A 20,022-nucleotide genomic window follows, 5' to 3' on the forward strand; every position below is an offset into this window, starting at 1 on the left:
ATATCTTCTATGAAGAAATGTCTATCAAGATCTTTTGGCCAGGCATGGTGGCTCATGCCGGTAATCTCAGCACTTTGGGTGGCCTAGGCAGGTGTATCCCAAGGTCAGGAAATCGAGACCATCCTGGCTAATATGGTGAAACCCCATCTCTACTAAAAATTAAAAAAAAATTATCTGGGCATAGTGGCATGCACCTGTAGTCCCAGCTACTTGGGAGACTGAGGCAGGAGAATGGCTTGAACCTGGGAGGCGGAAGTTGTAGTAAGCCGAGATCGTGCCACTGCACTCTGGCCTGGGTGACAGAGTGAGACTCCATCTCAAAAAAAAAAAACCAAAAAGATCTTTTGCCCATCTTTTAATTGCCTAATCTGCAATCACAAAGGCTTACACCTATGTTTTCTTGTAAGAGTTTTTTAGTTTTACATTTGATTAATCAATCAATTTATTTAAAGTTTTTTTTTGTATATGGTGCAAGGCAGGGTCCAACTTCATTCATATTTTTTTTCCAGCACCACTTGTTTAAAAGATCATTCTTTCCCTATTAAATGGTCTTGGCACCCTTGTTGAAAAATCAATTTACCATAAACATGAGAGTTTATTTCTAGACTTCAGATTCTATTTCATTGATCTGTATGTCACCTATCCTTAAGCCAATAACATACTACATTGATTGGTGTAGTTAAGATGTAAGCTTTAAAATTGGGAGGTGTAAGTCTTTCAACTTTGTTCTTTTTATTTCAAGATTTATTTTTGGCTATTCTGGGTCCCTTGAATTTCCATATGAATTTTAGGATGGGTTTTTCCATCTCTGCAAAAACAAAGTTCTAGGGATTTTGACAGGCATTGAATTGAATCTGTAGATCAATTTGGTGAGTACTGCTATATTACCAATATTAAATCTTCTGATCCATGAAAAGGGGATGTCTGTTCATTTATTTAAATGTTCTTTTATTTCTTTCAACAATGTTTTGTAGTTTTCGGAGTATAAGAACTACATTTCTTTGATTAGATTTATTTTAAGTATTTCATCCATTCTGATGTTACTTTAAATGCAACTGTTTTCTTAATTTGACTATAAATGTGTTAATCAATTAAGTATATAAAATGCAATTTATTTTTGTACACTGATCTGGTATACAGCCTTACTAATTTATTAGTTCAATAGTTTTGTAGTGGAGCCGTAGAATCCTACATACAAGATTACTGCAAGTATAGATACTTTTACTTCTTCCTTTCCAATATGAATGTCTTTTATTTAATCTTTTTTCTAATTCTGTGGCTAGAACCCCCAGTACAATGCTGTATAGCAGTGGTGAGAACACACATGCTTGTCTTCTTCCTGATCTTAGTCAGAAAACTGATTTTTTTTTTCTTTTAACCATTCAGTGTAAAGTTCTGGCTTTTTTTGTAGGTGCCTTTTGGTTCCCTTCTATTTCTAGCCAGTTGAATGCATAAGGATTGTTAAATCTTGTCAAATGCTCTTTCTGCATCTATTGAGATGATCACATGGGTTTTGTCCTTTATTCAGTCAACATGATGTATTACATTAATTGATTTGCAGATATTAAACTCACTGTACATTTTGGGGATAAATTCCACTTGGTAATGGTGAATAACCCTTCTTACATACTAATGAATTTGGTTTCCTAGTACATTTGTCCCTTGGTATCTGCAGGGGATTGTTTCCAGGACCTCCCAAGGATACCAAATCTTTGCGGGCTCAAATCCCACAGTCAGCCCTGTGGAACCCATGGATAGGAAAAGTCAAGTTCTGTGAGTTCCACATCCCATAAATACCATATATTTTTATCTGAGGTTGGTGGAATCTGCGGATTCAGAACCCGTGAATATGGAGGGCCAAATCCATTTTGTTGAGGATCTTTGCTCTTATATTCCTAAGGGATACTGGTCTGTGGGTTTCTTTCCTTGTGATGTATGCCTGGCTTTGGAATCAGGCACGAACTGTTTTTTTGTTTGTTTGTTTTGTTTTTTGAAATGGAGTCTTGCGGCCGGGCGCGGTGGCTCACGCTTGTAATCCCAGCACTTTGGGAGGCCGAGGCGGGCGGATCAGGAGGTCCGGAGATCGAGACCACGATGAAACCCCGTCTCTACCAAAAATACAAAAAATTAGCCGGGCGTGGTGGCGGGCGCCTGTAGTCCCAGCTACTTGGAGAGGCTGAGGCGGGAGAATGGCATGAACCCGGGAGGCGGAGCTTGCAGTGAGCCGAGATTGCGCCACTGCACTCCAGCCTGGGTGACAGAGCGAGACTCCGTCTCAAAAAAAAAAAAAAAAAAAAAGAAATGGAGTCTTGCTCTGTCGCCCAGGCTAGAGTGCAATGGCATGTCTCGGCTCACTGCAACCTCTGCCTCCTGGGTTCAAGCAATTCTCCCTGCCTCAGCCTCCCGAGCAGCTGGGATTACAGGTGCCTGCCACCACGCCTGGCTAATTTTTGTATTTTTATAGAGACGGGGTTTCGCCATGTTGGCCAGGCTGGTCTCGAACTCCTTATCTCAGGTGATACACCCAGCTCGGTCTCCCAAAGTTCTGGGATTACAGGTGTGAGCCACCGCACCCGGCCGAACTGGTCTTATAGTTTGGAAGTGTTCTCTCCTAATTTTTGGAAGAGTAGATGAAGAATTAGTATTAATTATTCTTTAAGTATTTGGTAGAATTTATCAGTGAAACCGTTTGGGTCTGTGCTTTTCTTTGTTGGTAGTTTTAAAATTACCAGTATACTCTCTTTACTTCTTATAGGTCTATTCATATTGCCTATTTCTTCTTGAGTCAGTTTCAGTAGTTTCTGCCTTCCTAGCAATTTGTCTATTTCATTTATCTAATTTGATGACATACAGTTGTTATCTGTAAGTATTCCCTTGTAATTCTTTTATTTCTTAAGGTAATGTATCCATCCTCTTTCAAGATTTTAGTAATCTAGCTCTTTTGTCTTTTTTCTTGTTCAGTATAGCTAAGGTTTGTCAATTTTTCTGATTTTGTCTAAGAACCAATTTTTGGTCTCATTGATTTTCTCTACTATTTTTCCATCCTCTGTTTCCTTAATTTCTGCTCTAATCCTTATTATTTCCTCCATTCTGCTTGCTTTGCAGAGCTTGTTTGGTCTTCTCAGCTTGTCTCTCCTGGTATGGAACCTCTGTCCTACCAGAGAGCTAGGGCCAGGGCAATTAGGGCCCTAGTATTCTCAACCTTCCGCACCTGGCATAAAGCCTCTGTCCTGTAAGAGGGGGCTGACTGAAGTAGGGGAGCCCTCAACTTCTCAGCTGCATTCATTAGGAATTTAACCTCTCCAACTTGGATTAGGAGAAGATGAGAAATCCTCACAGCCTGTCTCTTCTGGTGAGATATGATAACCGGTGATTGGGCACTGCGGGGGAGAAGCAGTCCTATATTCTTGGCCACACCCACCTGTGTGAAACCTCTGCCAAAGCCATAGTTCCCTGCCACAGACTCTTCTTGCTATTCTTACCAAGTTTTAGTAGATTTTCTTGAATAAATGTTTCTTCATTTGGTGTATGCCCTTAGCACAATTTCCAGACACTTTAAGTGTTTCAAATATTTAATAGTTTTTATGGGTAGTTTAAAAAAGAGTTTTCATTTGTTTTGCTTGTTTTCTTTTACTTTCAGGATAGCAACGCAAAGCTCTGAAAGTAAAACCAATGTGCTATTTTCTTCCTACAATTATTATCCAGCTCAACTGCTCTATCTTAGCCCGTAGAGTTTTAGAAATGATAAATCACAGTGTCAAGAATCTAACAGCATACCAAACTGGTATAATCATAGAGAGAGGAATTATTTTAAGTTTAAAGACCAATATTTTTACTATATAGCTGAATATACCTAAAACAAGAGCTTCAAAGAAACTGTAAGCTGCACTCAAAACTAGCATTATTTCTAGCAATATTACAGTCTTATTTTCAAACACATTGATATATACATATTATATGTTTGGATAAAGCAAATAAGTAATTGTATTAATGTATTTAGACCAAAATGTTTGGCATAAAACCAAAAAGATGTAAGTATAAAAATCAAAGAATAAACTCGTAATCTTAAATTTGAATGGAAAGTATTAGTATGATCTCACAATTTATTTTTCTCGTTCTAAAATATATATACTTTCCAGATTTGTCCACTGGAAAGGTCTAGATGCAATGAACACCCTAACACTCAGATTGTGGTCTCTAAATACAAGATGGGACTGGAAACATGCACTGTGGACATGGAACTCTGTTAAAGCAAGTTGTTAAATACTAACGGGGATGGGTCAAAAGGACTCAGAACCACCTGAAAGGGCTTCCACTGGCCAAAGATAGGACAGTTTGAATAATAACAAGTATGTGAATGCAAAAAAATTTTTTTATTTTTTATTTTTTTAATTTTTTAATTTTTATTTATTTTTTTGAGACGGACTCTCGCTCTGTCGCCCAGGCTGGAGTGCAGTGGTGTGATCTCGGGTCACTGCAAGCTCCGCCTCCCAGGTTCACGCCATTCTCCTGCTTCAGCCTCCCGAGTAGCTGGGACTACAGGCGCCGGAAACCACGCCCAACTAATTTTTTTCTATTTTTAGTAGAGACGGGGTTTCACCGTTTTAGCCAGGATGGTCTCGATCTATTGACCTCGTGATCCGCCCACCTCGGCCTCCCAAAGTGCTGGGATTACAGGCGTGAGCCACCGCGCCCGGCCGTGAATGCAAAAAATTTAAGCACAAATATAGAAAAATCTATGCATTCATACTATACTAAAAAAAAATAACAAACCTATGTATCTCAGTCATCTTTGGAAGTTTCTGGGATGTTGTGATCCACATCCGGATTCCCTTTTAGGAATGAACAATTGCCTCTGCTGAAGACAGCTGCTTTGCCCAACATCATGCTCCATTCTAGGAGCAGCCTACAACCAGTGGCCATCCAACATGCAGGTAGAAAGGTCTGTTCTCCTCACTCCAACTGGAAAGCAGCTCTGAAGCACCAGACTAGTCTGAGAACTGTCATTCATAAGATAGCAACAAAATTCAGCTTCTCCTCTGCACAATCCTGCTTCCTTCATTTGCCTTTGATTACAAGAGCACTCTGTAATAAAATGCCATCTAGTCAATTTCCAGTACTGCCCATTCTCTAAGTTTAAATCACAAAGATAACTTTAAGTAATATTTTCAAAAAATCCCATGGGCACATCCAGACTATGTAATTTTAATCATCAGGAATCTACGAGAAAGGAAATACAACAAATGATTACAAACACTCTTTAGTGCCGGATATGCTTAACACCAACATCTGTGTGACCACAGTAACACCCAGTGATAATAAACTAATATTACAATTAACAACCAAACAATTGTCGAAGCAGCACTTTTGAAAACATGGATCATCCTAAAAGCATCGGGTAAGGTTGACAGTAGCAACTTTGGCTTGGGAAAGTTTCAAAAACTGTTTAAGTTTGGGATTCAGCCACATTACCAACACACACACATACACACAATTTCTCTGGAATACGGGGGAGTGAATCAAGTTATACCAACGATTCCATTTGAATCAGCACTAACAGGATTATCACAGACCTGGATAATAAAAATAAACTTTCTTCACTTCTCACCCAAACATGAATTCCTGCAAACTTGAGGTGAACTGGAAAATGACTTTTGGAAAGCTAACACGCTTTTATGGAGACGCAGAATGTTATTTTACCACACAATTAAACCAAACGGGGGTATGGACTGAAAGTTCATTAGTAGTGGTAAGATGATTTAGCGAATCGAGGTCAGTATTTAAAAACAAAAAGATCTGCAAAGATGTTTTCAGTGTTTCACTATTGTCTTACATGCTTGCATAGGTATGTGGTGTACGTGTGAGTACACGGGGCCTCACATAAAATGTATTTCTTTGTTTGCATCGGGGTAAAACGTGTTTGAAAATGTCTCAGGTTCTGCTCCCCAAAGCCTGCAGCACAGGCGGCGGCGGGGAGGTCGCCGGTCCCTAGCGGGGCGCCCCTCCCCTGCCTTGCGGTACTTACGAAGGAGTCGCTCACGACCAGCACCACATTGGGCGCTTTGGCTGCTCCCCGCCTCTGCTCCCCTGCTCCGGGGGCCAGTACCGCCAGCGCCGAGGATGCGACCACCGACACCCACAGCAGTAGCATCGCCAGCAGCGGTTCTGAGAGCCTGCCGCTGGGCCAGCCGCCTCCCTCTGGCGTTCTCTCCCTAGCAGAGCAGGGCAGGGAGAGCGAACAACTCCCAAAGCTTGCAGTTTGGTTGTTTGATAGTAACGCTGAGCTTCACCCTCAGAACTACAACTCCCATCAGGCGGAAAGCGCGCACATGCGCAACAGAGAAATCCCCGCTTTTACCCACGTTAAGACCTTTTAAACAAATACCGAGCAAATCAGAACCCAGCCACTTCCAGTCACGTGACGAGTCCTGGGAAAGGCGCATGCGCTCTCATTGCAGCCTCGGCGTTTGTAGAAGAGGAGCATCTACCCCAGGTGGGTTCGGATCTCCGTTGCTTTTGCACAAGGGATCCTAAAGGCGATTGAAATGGTACTTAGAGAAAGAAAGGATCAGGGCCGGGGCTGTTCATTTTGGGCCGCGCAAGCGTGGCTGAGTGTTCGGCGAGAGCGTGAACTGGGCGGCGATGAGGTGGCGGCGCGGCTGTCACTTAAGTTGAATAGAGCGGTTCCTTGTGGGGCCTCTGGGTGGACCGCCTCAGGTGCGCCGTGAATGCCTTAGAGCCCCCCGAATACCTTCCCAGGGAAATCTCTAGCCTGTCTCATTTTACTGCTTCTCTTACCCTGTGCAATCAGGATTTACTGTGCTCCCATGGGGCGAGGAGCGAGGCCTAGTAAGAAGTTTCCGGCTGTAGGCAGGGGAAAACATAGCTGTTCCTTGCCTTCAGAGAGCAAAGGAGATAAGCGAAACTGGAGGGGGAAATGGGCTGTGCGATATGTTCAGTTAGTGGACGTAGGTTCAGAATATCATTGTTTTGCTGCAGAATAAAAACCGGTTTCTTTTGACTGTAGAATTCCTTTGGAGAGTTCTGGAAGAAGCAGATTTCTGTCCCAAAGCCAAATTCCAATTTCAGTATCTAGTTTCGGGTATATAATTTGCACATCACACTAGTAGTTTTAATATTCTGACAGTAAAAAGAGGAGTTATACTACTTACTTAATATAAGTCAACTGAATACTAATATCTGGCAGTTTTTTTGCATAAGATAATTGTAATAAGGAACAGATTTATTTATTTAATACTCACATGGCACTTAGGTGCTGAGCATTATACTAAGCATTTACGGAGCATCTACTGCATGCCAGGTACTTTTATATGGAATATTTTCCATAATCCTCACATTCACCATATTGCAGATAGGAAAACAGGCTTAGAGAGGTTAAATGACTGGCCTGAGTTTACGCAGGGAGCCAGTCAGAGCACGACTGAAAATGGAAGAGTCTGTGCGGTAACTCACTAAATGCTCTGTCTGCAGTTAATTACAAAATTTCATGACAGTCTACTGAGTTTATCTGTTAGTGTAGCAGAATTGTTACTCAAGCAGCATGATAAAGATCTGCGGGAGCATGCAAAAACGTAAACAGTGTTGGGCGCGGTGGCTCACGCCTGTAATCCCAGCCCTTTGGGAGGCCGAGGCGGGCGGATCACCTAAGGTCAGGAGTTCGAGACCAGCCTGGCCAGCACGGTGAAACCCCGTCTCTATGAAAAATACACAAAATACCGGGCGTGGTGGCGGGCGCCTGTAATCCCAGCTACGAGGGAGGCTGAGGCAGGAGAATCACTTGAACCCAGGAGGTGGAGGTTGCAGTGAGTGGAGATTGCACCATTGCACTCCAGCCTGGGCAACAAGAGCAAAACTCAGTCTCAAAAAAAAAAAAAAAAAAAACCTAAACAATAGTCTCAGTTTACACGAGTTTAGATTTCAGGGAAGCAAAACCTAGCATACATGAAATAATAATACAGCATGGAAAGTAATACAAGTGGGCTTTCTCATAAAAACAAATTTGTTTTGAGTTAATTTGGAGTGTAGAACGTATTTTCTACCATAGTGACAATATTGACTGACATTTAAATTCATAAAAGTTATATTTAATTTTGTGTCTGATTCCATAAACTGTGCTTACTCTCTACAGCCTTGTTTCCACAGGACATGTACTCTGATGACAGGCTTACAAGAATACATATTTTTCTTCTTTCTCCCCTTGGCAGTGTCAATAGGAGCAGGTGCTGCAGTGATTTGGAACAAGACAGATATTTTAGAGCTTTAGAGACATTGTGCTGGAAGAATCTAAGAGGCTTCTAGTCCTACTTCCCATCTGACATTCAGTTTATCCTAAAACATTCCTGCTGAGTGGATTGTCCGGCCTGTGCTTTTTCTTCTCCAGTGATGGGAAACACTTCCATTGAGTACCTCATTCCACATTTATATAGGTCTCATCAAAAGTTCCTATTTTAAGTTGAAGTTAATCTTCCTCTATTTTTAACCATTCATTAGTGCATTTTTCTTCACTTTTACATGGATAATCTCTCCCTTTCAACAGTCCTTCCCCCAACTCCCTCGCCACCATTTCTTTTTTTTTTCCCTAGTCCCCAGTTTCTTCAGCTAGTTCTCATAATTTCAGGTTTCTTCATTGTTTTGATTACTCTTTTGCGAACATATAACATTTTTGCTAATCAGTAACTCTATGCTATCAGAAAAGGTCCTCAAGAGAATGTAACCATTTGACTCACTGCCTACTTCCCTCCCGCCATTTTTCACTCCTGCACGCTCTCCTCTAGAATACTGAATTCCCAAAGCACTCTTTGGAAAGTGCGGGTCACAGATGCTTCTGTGGCTTGTTTTTCCCCAGGCGTGTGCTCAAAGTATGGCTCAATAAACCTCTACTGATTGAGACACTTCCCTCAGTCACTCATTTTTTTGTTAACACTGGTAAGCCTTGGAAGCTGGAAGATCATTAGCTATTTATTGAATATGTATTATCCAGTAAGTGTTGGGTATATAAGAAGCTCTGAAAATGTAAGACTTGCATCTAAGAATTTATTGAATTGGGAGACAGGTTATGTCTATATAGGATAATAAAAATAATATTTGTTAAGTTGCAGTTGAATAGCTCAGTTTGGAGGTTTGGAGGAGGGAGTGATCCCTGTTGTAGGCTGTGCTCTAGTATTCATGTAGTGTAGTAACTAATATGAAGAGGATACTCATGTTTGATGATAGCTGTCTTGAGGAATACAGTTGCTTCTTACGGTGGGTTACACCACGATAAACCCATTTTAACTTGAAAATATTGTAGGTCAAAATGCATTTAATACGCTGATAAGCCCATCGTAAAGTCAAAAAATTGTAAGTTCAACCATTGGTAAGTCAGGGGCCATTTGTATAGGTAAGAAGTTTACTTCTTGAGAGAGCAAGGAAGAAGGAGGTTGCAGGAGGGTTGGGGATTTGAATGTGTAGAGAAAATTTTTAACACTGAATTATCACACTAGTTGTTTTAGGAAAGGCAAGTAGCGAAGTTGATTTAGAGAATACCAGTAGATAGGACGTTATTAGTGTAGATTATGTCCAAGTACTCCATCTATGTATATATCAGGTAAGTGACGTAATTCTTACTTTACCAGTGAGGAAATGGGCTTTGAGTAGTGAAGTCATGTACCCAAGGCCTAATGGCTTTGATCCTAGATCCTTTTGATTTCCTAAGCTCACTCTCAACTAGGGTAAGCCTTGGTGGGTGGATATGACAGAGTAAAGGGGCTGACAGGATCTAGGGTATTTTGTAAGAACCGAGCTGAAGTGACTGAGTGATAAAACTAGATTGGGTGAGGAGAGCAGCAAAGTGTTAGCAGGGCTAAAGAAGCCAGTGAAATAGTCAAGTTTGTACTTTTTTTTTCTTTTTTAACTATTATCTTACTTTCCTAAACATTGTTTGGATTACCATACTTTCTTTTCTTACCAGGAAGACTTTCTACTGTTGGACTGACACTTCTACTTAGGTAGATCACTAAAGAGTGTTTTGGTTAGGGAAACTTTTGATTCCTTGTTCATCCCTACCTGCCTCGCCTAAACATTGTTTACTTCCTAGTTCTGAAGTAGCATGTTTTTTTTCACTTTATTCAATTTTTCAAAACCACCTCCATTCCCTCCAGGGACCATTCTAGATAATTTTTTGTTTGACAGAAGCCACTTCAGGGATGCTATCAAAATATCCTTAGAATTTGTAGATGTGTAGTTGTGTTACTATTTTTAATGACTATTTAAATGCATTATTAATATTAAAAAATTTTCTCTGTTTTCATTAGATTACAAACTAATATAATTGTATTATATTATACTCCTTTTGTTCCTTAGAGAAAAGTTCTATTCTAATATAATTAGGCTGCAAATTGGGTGTAAATAAGTACCTTAGTTGTCTGTGGATGTCCTTGATTCAAAGCAAAGATGGCACAGAAATAGTAGATATTCTTCTTTGGCTCCATTTTTTATATCGACATCAGTGTATTTTGGGTTTCTGAAATGGTTTTTCAAAATCCTTCTGATCTCTTGTAGAAGTTTCCTTTTATCATCTGAGGCCCTAGGAATATAGTTTAGACCAATTCGGAAATTTGGAGATTGAGAATAGTGTCTCTCTGGGAAAGAATAAAAATACTAAAAATTATACATAATTATTTCTCATGTTTTAAATTATGAATTATGAAAATTGAATCTGATGCATTAGAAAGTTTAGAAGGTTTTGGGTTGTGGGTGTCATCCTTTTTATACGACTGTCTCATACTTGTTATTGTTTAATTTAGATGGAAAATGGGTAAGGAACAATCTGAAATTCAATTCGGGGAGAATATAGAGGTGGTAATAATTGGTAAAAGGTAAGTGTCTACAATGCTAAATAATAAATTGGAATCTATTTTTACTTAATGATTGTTTTTACTCATTCCTTTCAGAAGAAAGATTTAATGGCATAGTTTTTTTTTTTAAATGTCAGACTGTGGGTCATTACAAAATACCTTTTGTTATTAGATTTAAAGTTATCATTTTTTTTCCTTTCTGTAATTAGGTTCCATTATCATTACTATTTATTATTGTTGTTGTTTTAGCTTTGTGGAGTCTTTGTATGAGCATATTGGAACATTATTTAAGGTTTCATAGCCTCAACTGGGGACATATATATCATACCTATATATGTTGTCTTTGAGGAATATCATTGCCTTTATGGCATGACTGTTACTTTCTAACTCAATTTTATGTGCAATTGTTGCCACTTTTTATACTTGATTTATGTTGGATAAAAATATTTTGGGTTGGTAGTAGAAAAACTTGAGTGAAAACGTACAAAATGAATACTCTTATTTAAAAAAAAGTCAGTTGAGATTGAGGAGAATAGTGGAAAGAGAGGTATAAGAGGAAAGAATTAATAGGGAGTTGTATTGTGGAAGAATATTAAAGACATCTCCCTGTCTTGCAAGAGAGCTAGATGTTTCTTTGACATGTTAGAAATCCTTACAATCAAGGGAAATATCCAAAATAGAGGAGTATGGAGTTACGTGGAATCATTTTGGGTAGTAGGTTTTTACCCTTTGAAGGAAAATGGGTTTAAGTGGTACCTAGTAGATGGTTGGATCTCAATAAGGTTAGAAAATTGGTGAATGGACGCTTCCCTTTCCCCTCAAAAATAAAAATTAAAATTAAAAAAAAAAAGGAAGTAGTAGTTTTTAGGGTTGAAAAGGGGCAGATTATTTTGTTTTTTTAAAAATTAACCTTCTGAAACTTACCTACATATATGTGTGTATGCATGAGTGAGAGAGGACCTCAGTGCTAGCGTATTGTGTTAAATGTTGCATCAAATGAAGAAGGAATTGGAAGAGAGTAGAGGGTTCCATTGTAGCATGAAGAATTGTAATTACATATGGAGACATACCGATACTGAAGGATATTTAATATTAGAATTGATTACCAAGAGAAAAATGGTGTTTGTTTCTATATAGTGGTCTTTAAAAGCAACCTACTTAAAAATTCCTAATGGCTTCCTATTTGCTGCTGTATTTAACTTCACACTTGTCTGTTTGACTTTCAGGATCTGTAATCTGAGGCTCTATTTACCTACCCAACCTAATTTTCTTCTCTTTAATAAGTCCCTTCTGATCCACTCAGCCTGGCTTTCTCACTGTTTCCTATACTTGCCACAACTCATTCCCACTTCTCTCACTTTGCTAATGCATTTGCCTCTGAGTAGAGCAATTTTCCTTCTTCGCTCCATTCTTAAGTCTTGTCATCTTCTATTAATAGAAGCCATTAATAACATCACACCACACACCTTTCCTTCTCTAAATTCCTATTGCACTTCCACTCATTACCCTTAGTTTAGCATTTGATTATTGAATGACTTATATGTCTTAAGTCTTTCTCTTGATTTAGATTATATTCTTTATATATTTTTTATATCATGCACAGCAAATAGCTTGGGGGCTGCATGTAGTTTAGTAGTGGTTGGTTCTACCTTGTTTGTATACATACCCTCATGAATGTTGGGTGATAGAAGAGATGGTGAACTTCCTCCTTATGTAATGGTTGTGGTCTTCTGTTTGTTTTTAATTTGAGACTGTTTTTGTTCCTTTTCAACTTGGACATCTTTTGATTTTTTTACTTGAGTGTCTCTTTTTGTCTCTTTTTATTGATCTAGATCAGTTGTCATCATCCTTGATGTTATTTTCTTCTTTTTAGTCTGCAGGTTTTTTTTTAACCAAAGGAAACTGGTTTGAGAAAATTGTGAAATCAGCATTGAAATTTGTTACCTACTCCAATCAAGATTTGCAAACTACACAAAAACATTCTGAAGCTTTCACCTATAAATATATACCAAGATAATTTCAGATAAGGTAGTCATTTCTAAAGCAAGAACATATGAAATATGGCGCTTTAAATTATATAATTATTGTAACTAGGCAAAAAAGTTACTTATCTGCCTATTTAGGGAATCTGGTTCTAGCTGTAGATAAATTGATTTTATGGTATCTTAATTTTTCTATTATTTTGAATCCTAACATTTTTTAAGTCAAAAAGATTAAAAAATATATATCTAACTTCTCAAACTGCTTTGGTCTCATACTTCTGTGTTAGCTTCTTCTTTGGATATAAAGGACTGTCAGTGTACCATGTCAGTGATTCATCTTTTTGGTACATTTTACTCCCTTGAGCATCTGAAGCCTATAAATACTTAATATTTACCCCAGCTTTGTTTTACCTTTCTGTGAGATTAGAGGAGCTGACAGAAAATACAAGTGTTTCTTTTTTTTAACATTGAATTATGACTGAATTAGACTTGTTTACAGATAAGCCAGAATAAGTTGTGTAATCTTAAAATATGCTAATTTATTTAAAATTAATATATCTTAAGATTAAATGAAGAAATATTTTCTCTACTAATTAAAATATCTTTTTATGGCTGAAATTAGTGTACAACCCTTTTGCATTATCCATTGCTTTCATTCAAGTTTAAACATTGTTTTTCTTTAGAGAAAGTACAGGTAATAATCCTACATTAATCCTTATTGTGAAGAAAGTTAATATCTTGATTAATGTTTCACAGAAACTAGCATTAAAACAATGCTTTCTTAAACTTTCATATCACAGTCACTGAAATTATTTGTGTTAGTGTTTTATCTGTGACTTGGGCTTATTTTACTGGATCTTGCTTTGTATCGAGTGGGAGAGTTGGATTGAGATTGGTATGTTTTGAGTCCTGATCAACAAGATCATTTGTATTTTAGCCACAATATATAGAGAACGAATGTAAATAAAATATAACTGAATTTCAACACTTATTAATTGATCATCTATAATTTAAGATACTAGGTCCTGGGGATGTGGCAGTGAAAAAAAAAATTCTTGCCTGCATGGAACTTACATTCTTGTGGGGTTGGGACCCAGAAAATAAATAGGATAAATAAGTAGAATATATAGTATATTAAATGTGACAAATGCTTTCAAGAAAAATAAAGCAATGGTAGGGGTTCAGGAAATACTGGGTTGTTGAGAGTAGGGGGATAGCAAGATTAAAATGTTAAATAGCATGTCAAAGGAAGGTTTCATTGAGGAAGTGACATTTGAGTACAGATCTGAAGAGGTGAAGGAATAAACTGTGTATATTCTAGAGGGAAGACTGTTCCAGAGAGAAGGAGTCTTTTCCTTTTCCAGGTTCCCTTATTCAGATGGCTAAGTTTGTTGGAACCTTTACGGTTGGGTAGGTATTACTGTAGATTCACTCAGGCTTTCTGCCTTGACAGAATGTCCAGCAAGGAAGTGAAGACTGCTCTAAAAAGTGCTAGAGATGCAATCAGAAACAAAGAATACAAAGAAGCTTTGAAACACTGTAAGGTAACCAGTATTTTTTTCTTCCACAATGAAAGTATGTTACCTATTTATAAACATTGTTGATTTGTAATACCTGAATTATTTCCTGTCCAAACAACAGAAGTGGTAAGGCCATTTAGTAGAACCATTAGCATGGTTGGACTTTTAACCTCCAGTTAGCAGGATAAACTACCTCTGCCAAACTTAATTTTCTCTGTATTGGTAACTTACCAAAACCAAGTTCTTAAAACCTGAATATCCCATAAATGTCTTTTGATGGTTGTATCGTGGAATGCTACTGTATCTTAAAGTTTTCATTGTTAAATGGCATGTTAGTGTTCTTTTTCTATTTGGTTTGTGGATGAGAGGACCAAGATTATAAAGCTTATTTTTATGCTGATGGGTATGTTTCCATTCAGAGGGAGAAATTGGACTTGGGGGAGAGACAGAGGATAGTGGTAGGAGTGAAGTCATCAGTAGGTGAGAGACACACTGGGATCTCTCACCTGTCTCCCCCAGGGAGGGAAGAAGGACTGTTTCCTTCAGCACTAGGTTTATCTAATTGATGCACGTTTCAATTATATACAGCACCACCATAGCTGTCTTCCTTCTGTAAGCTTTCTGCAAAATTCAGATATGAATTCCACCAAATAGTTAATAATTTATACTAGAGAGACCCAATTAGAAAATGCAAATGGATAGCTAATCAGTTATAAATGCCTGATTACTAATGTGTAGTAACCCAGAATATTGGTTGAGACTAAATGAATTTTTGAGCGCTTGAGGGAGCCCTTTAATCCTTCTTTCATCTTAACAGGAGAGAAGATAGGTGCCCATCCATACAGTGTTGGGCTTGTAGATTTGGTGGTGGGAAAAGCTTTCTTCTCTAATGGCTTCTATTTTCTTGGCGAAGTGTAAGATGAGACTGGGAGAAGATTTGGTTAGGAGGTTTGAGATAACAGAAGGTATGAAATAGTTTCTTTCTTTGTCTTTTTTTTTTTCATGGTGGGAAAAGAAACTTGCTAGTAAGGATTGGAAAGATTAGCAGGCCCTAGTGATTGCCCATTTGAAGTTTCAAGCTATTAAAGTGAAATTAGTGAACTCCGCTGTAGTTTTTCTCTTTGTATTCAGCTTCTCACGTTTGGAGATGGGCATGATGGGGTTCAAGTATGGATGGAGAGAAAAATGAGAGGAAAGACATGCAAAGGAAAGACATGACAAGGGAGTGATGACAGTGGTGAGCCCCGGAGTCTAAGCTGGGTAAAGAGGAATTAGAAATGAGAAGTGGGTTGATAGGCAATGGAAAAAGGGGTTAGGATAGAAAAAATTAGAGAAACCAAAGGTTATAAAGATTTGTTACCATGGGACCACTACAGTAATTGAACTGGGACGGTAAGAGAGGAGCAGAATAGTACTGTGCTGGAAATTCAGATTTTGGATGGGTGAGTAGTGTGGAGGTCACACAACTGAGAGGCCAGAGTGTTCAACGGGATATCAACATGAATGTTAGAATGAATACAGGCACTGAGGTGGAAAAGAAGGATACAGAATTTTCACTGAAGGAAAGGGGAGCTAGGAAGTTGGTAGATTGTAGCAACAAGAAGGCTATTTTTAGTAGTATAGTTGGATGGCCTGAGCTTCAAAGGTAGTGGGGTTGCTGAAGGAGGAAGGAGCAGTAGAGGACTGTAGGTGACAGTGTGAGCAAGGAGAAGCCGTTTCTCACCTTCTAGTCCTGTGGCATGCGAGCTGTAAAAGAAGTCATCTGCAATCTGTAGGATGTATAGGGGAATTAGCCATGTTTTCATTGAGGCAGAACTTGGTATGGTTAAAAGAAAGGTTAAAAATATGGAAGGAACTTGGCTGACCCAGATTGGGAGTTCCAGAGGGCACAATGAAGAATTTAGGAGAGTGGTAGGGAGGGAATTGGGCAAGACTGGGCAGTATACATGGCAATATGAGGATGAGTCTAAGGAGTAAACAGGTAAAGGATACCCTTGTGAGGTTTAGGTTTCTGGTGGTGACTGATGGAGCCCAGCAGGTATGCAAGGCCATGATAGTATTAATCTTTTTTTTTTTTGAGACGGAGTCTCTCTCTGTCACCCAGGCTGGAGTGCAGTGGCGCAATCTCGGCTCACTGCAAGCTCCGCCTCCCGGGTTCACGCCATTCTCCTGCCTCAGCCTCTCCGAGTAGCTGGGACTACAGGCGCTCGCCTCCACGCCCGGCTAATTTTTTGTATTTTTTTTAGTAGAGACGGGGTTTCACCGTGGTCTCGATCTCCTGACCTCGTGATCCGCCCGCCTCGGCCTCCCAAAGTGCTGGGATTACAAGCGTGAGCCACTGTGCCCGGCCGATAGTATTAATCTTGATATAGAAGAAGGTGGGTAGTGTGTTCCAAGTGGGGACAGGTTGTGGATGGAATACAAGAAGGGAAGAAGGACTGTTTCCTTCAGCACTAGGTTTATCTAATTGATGCACGTTTCAATTATATACAGCACCACCATAGCTGTCTTCTTTCTGTAGGCTTTCTGCAAAATTCAGATATGAATTCCACCAAATAGTTAATAATTTATACTAGAGAGACCCAATTAGAAAATGCAAATGGATAGCTAATCAGTTATAAATGCCTGATTACTAATGTGTAGTAACCCAGAGTATTGGTTGAGACTAAATGAGTTTTTGAGTAAAGGAATGTTGCATTTGCTGTGGTTTTGTCTGTTCATCACCTTGTCTGCCTGTGGTGCTTTATCACATGGTATGAGTATCCCTTCAGGGAAGCCTTCTCCAGTTTGTGCAGAGTTCGGTACTTTTTTCTCTGTGTTCTTTCAGAATCTCATACCTGCTTTCACCACATTGTTGATAATTATTTTCTTAAACATCCGTTTTGGATTCTGAAAACCTGGTCATCAGGCAGATAGTCGGTACTTAACTAATTGCTGGTTGAGTATGGCATTTTGTTCAGCAGTTAAGTGCCAGCCATTGTACCTGGTGTTGGGAACATAAGCATTAATAAGTCCCCAGTGTTTAGAGCTTAACTTTGGTAGTTACATCATTGTTGTGATTTGTTAGGAGGCAGCATTATTATGTTGTTGTCAAAATAAATAGAGAAACGAATATTTAAATTGAATTTTATTTTGGGAAGCAAGAATTGCAATTTGGGGCCTACACACACAGGCTAAGTGGTCTTTTGTATGTCTGAAGAACAAAGAGAGGTTTGGCCATTTTATTGGAAAGAAAAATGTTATGTATTTGAAAGAAAGCTCACAGGTACTAGAGAAGCTTTTGGGAGCTGGCAGGCTTTGATTGGTGAGTGACAATGGTAGGTATAACTAGACTTAGAGTCATGGCAGCTACTGCGGAAAACTGGTCTTAGGGTTACAGCAGACCCTCTCAGCAGCTGGGCTTTTGGAAAATTTAAATCTTGGAGCAGGTGCTATGAGGCCTGAGTACCTTTTCCCCTGGTGCTCCCTTTACTCTGACTTAGGTGACAAGAATGACCCAATTTGTGTAATCAGTGTGTTCACAGATAGAATGCAGCTTGTACTGCATATTAGGGACAGATTATTAGAAGTGTTATGTGGATGCACTCAAGTCTAATAATATGACTGGCTTAACTCATGGAAGTGTTCTTATTTTCTCTAGAATAATGTAAAACCTTAAGAGGCTAATTTCATTTTAGCTACTTGTTTTGTTTTTCTTTCCCTAGAACATACTTGCTAACTGCTTCAAGCTATTTTATTTTACCTTAGCAAGTAGCTGTTATTTCTGAGAGCAATTATCTCTACATATAATTTTTATTCCAGTTGGCAGGTGTTGTTTAAACATTCATTGCACTATTTATTTTGAACATATTTGGTATAATCACACTGGGGTGAGTCTAGTTTCCTAGTCTATAATCTCGAGAAAAATCCATGTGTCTAATATGGGGAAACTATCATGGTGAAGGAAAATATGAGAGTTAGATTAAGTGAAATGAGATGGAGAATAGCTTTTTGAGTTTGACCAGTAGCAGTATGGAGGCAGGCAGGATGATTGAGTAGTTATTGTTCTTTTTATACCCAGTATTCTCAAAGAGCATGGGGAGGCATTTGGTAGAGGTGTCAGTATCACTTGGGCAGCTTTAAAAAAACCATCTGTTATTTCAAAGCCATTATGGTCACTCATACAGTCCAACTCCTTCCCCTGAGGAAATTGAAACCAGATAGGTTAAATGGCATTCTGAAGTTTGCTCTGTTAGTGGTAGATACAGATTTCCTGACTCATAGTAGACTTTCTGTTACTGTTAGTTCATTTGTTTCCAAAATTTACTGACCTGCTCTTTTAATTTTTTTTTAAATCAGACAGTGTTAAAACAAGAGAAAAATAACTATAATGCCTGGGTTTTTATTGGTGTTGCTGCAGCTGAACTAGAACAACCTGATCAGGCCCAGAGTGCTTATAAAAAAGCTGCTGAATTAGAGCCAGACCAATTACTAGCTTGGCAGGTATGTAGAAATTTTTTTTTCTGTATTATGGGAATGGATTTTTTTTTGCATTTTTCAAAATACAGGTTTCAACATTAAGCATGTAAACCTGCATTTGCCCTATGTAAGAAAAAATTTAAATTTGTGGGTTTTCTAAACCTAAAAGTTAGTTTAGAAAAAAAGTGGTGCAAAGGATGTTGTTTAACACTATTTAACATCCTACCTAATGGATTATTTCTAATGTGAGCAGTCAAATATAAATCTCTACCTTAGTTATATGTGCATATAAAAGACTTATCCACAATATTACTCTTTATGCTTACCTGAGGTAAAAGAAATGTTTTTTAATGTTTCCTAAAAATAAAATAATATAAAAATGTTAATGTTTCTATCTTTGAGTGCAAGTTAAATTCTTTTTTCTTACTTAGTGGCCTTAATGTTTTTACTTAGATTCTCCAACTTTTTCACATTTAATAACTTTGTTTGGTATCTCAATCACACCTTTGAAACTGATTAATATGATGTAGTAGGCCCTGGAGAGTGTGAACCTGTTTGTCTCAGGTTCATGTGAATAAGAACTTGAGGATATCTTGTAACACACTTAGAGAAATTGCTGCTTTTATAAGGGACTGAGTGGTTTAGGATATCTGATCGTTCTTGAAAGCAAAAATGACAATTTTCACAGACTACTTGATTTTTTTTGTTTGATCATATCATAAAAGTAGTGTCACATAGATCTTAAAATTAAATCTTCTCACCTCTCCCTTGCCTCCCCCGCCACCAATGGTAACTACGTAGCATGCTTATGCTAGTTAGCTTGATTATGGTGGTCATTTCACAGTGAATACATATATCAAAACATCAAGTTGTACACCTTAAAAACATACAATTTTTATATGTCAATGATATCACAATAAAACACTTTAAATCACATGCTGAAATTTAAAAAAAATAGTATCATATAGTAATCTTAGATGGTAAGATTGTAGAATAGGCATTAAAAGTGTTTATTATTGTGAAGCACTTCAAATGAATTTTCAAAAGAAAAAGGAATGGTATACCTCTTTATTCCTGTCACCCATACTCAACAATATCCACTTTACCTGTGCCCTCCGACCCCCAGCTATTATATTTAGAGGCAAATCCCAGACAGATCATTTCATTTGTAAATTATAATAATCCTTTTTCAGAAATAATCTTTAT

General features: G+C 38.3%; 2 protein-coding genes across 3 annotated transcripts in view; one reads left to right on the forward strand and one right to left on the reverse strand.

Annotated features, from left to right (window-relative positions):
* The window catches only part of ARSK (arylsulfatase family member K), a 52,698-nt gene extending 46,369 nt beyond the window's left edge, over positions 1–6,329 (reverse strand). The window contains exon 1 of the mRNA XM_032156808.2: positions 6,026–6,329. Within this exon, the coding sequence (XP_032012699.1) occupies positions 6,026–6,151 (126 nt within the window). The 5' untranslated portion in view covers positions 6,152–6,329. The remainder of the gene's footprint in view (positions 1–6,025) is intronic.
* A 102-nt stretch (positions 6,330–6,431) lies between these two features.
* Positions 6,432–20,022, forward strand: part of SKIC3 (SKI3 subunit of superkiller complex) — a 90,544-nt gene continuing 76,953 nt past the window's right edge. For both annotated transcript variants that reach the window (XM_032156809.2, XM_032156810.2), the window contains exons 1-5: positions 6,432–6,493; positions 10,806–10,877; positions 12,730–12,884; positions 14,292–14,382; positions 18,697–18,840. In XM_032156809.2, the coding sequence (XP_032012700.1) occupies positions 14,293–14,382; positions 18,697–18,840 (234 nt within the window). In that variant the 5' untranslated portion in view covers positions 6,432–6,493; positions 10,806–10,877; positions 12,730–12,884; position 14,292. The remainder of the gene's footprint in view (positions 6,494–10,805; positions 10,878–12,729; positions 12,885–14,291; positions 14,383–18,696; positions 18,841–20,022) is intronic.

The sequence above is a fragment of the Hylobates moloch genome, unplaced genomic scaffold (genome assembly GCF_009828535.3).
Source record: "Hylobates moloch isolate HMO894 unplaced genomic scaffold, HMol_V3 SCAFFOLD_6, whole genome shotgun sequence".
NCBI classification, from domain to species: domain Eukaryota; kingdom Metazoa; phylum Chordata; class Mammalia; order Primates; family Hylobatidae; genus Hylobates; species Hylobates moloch.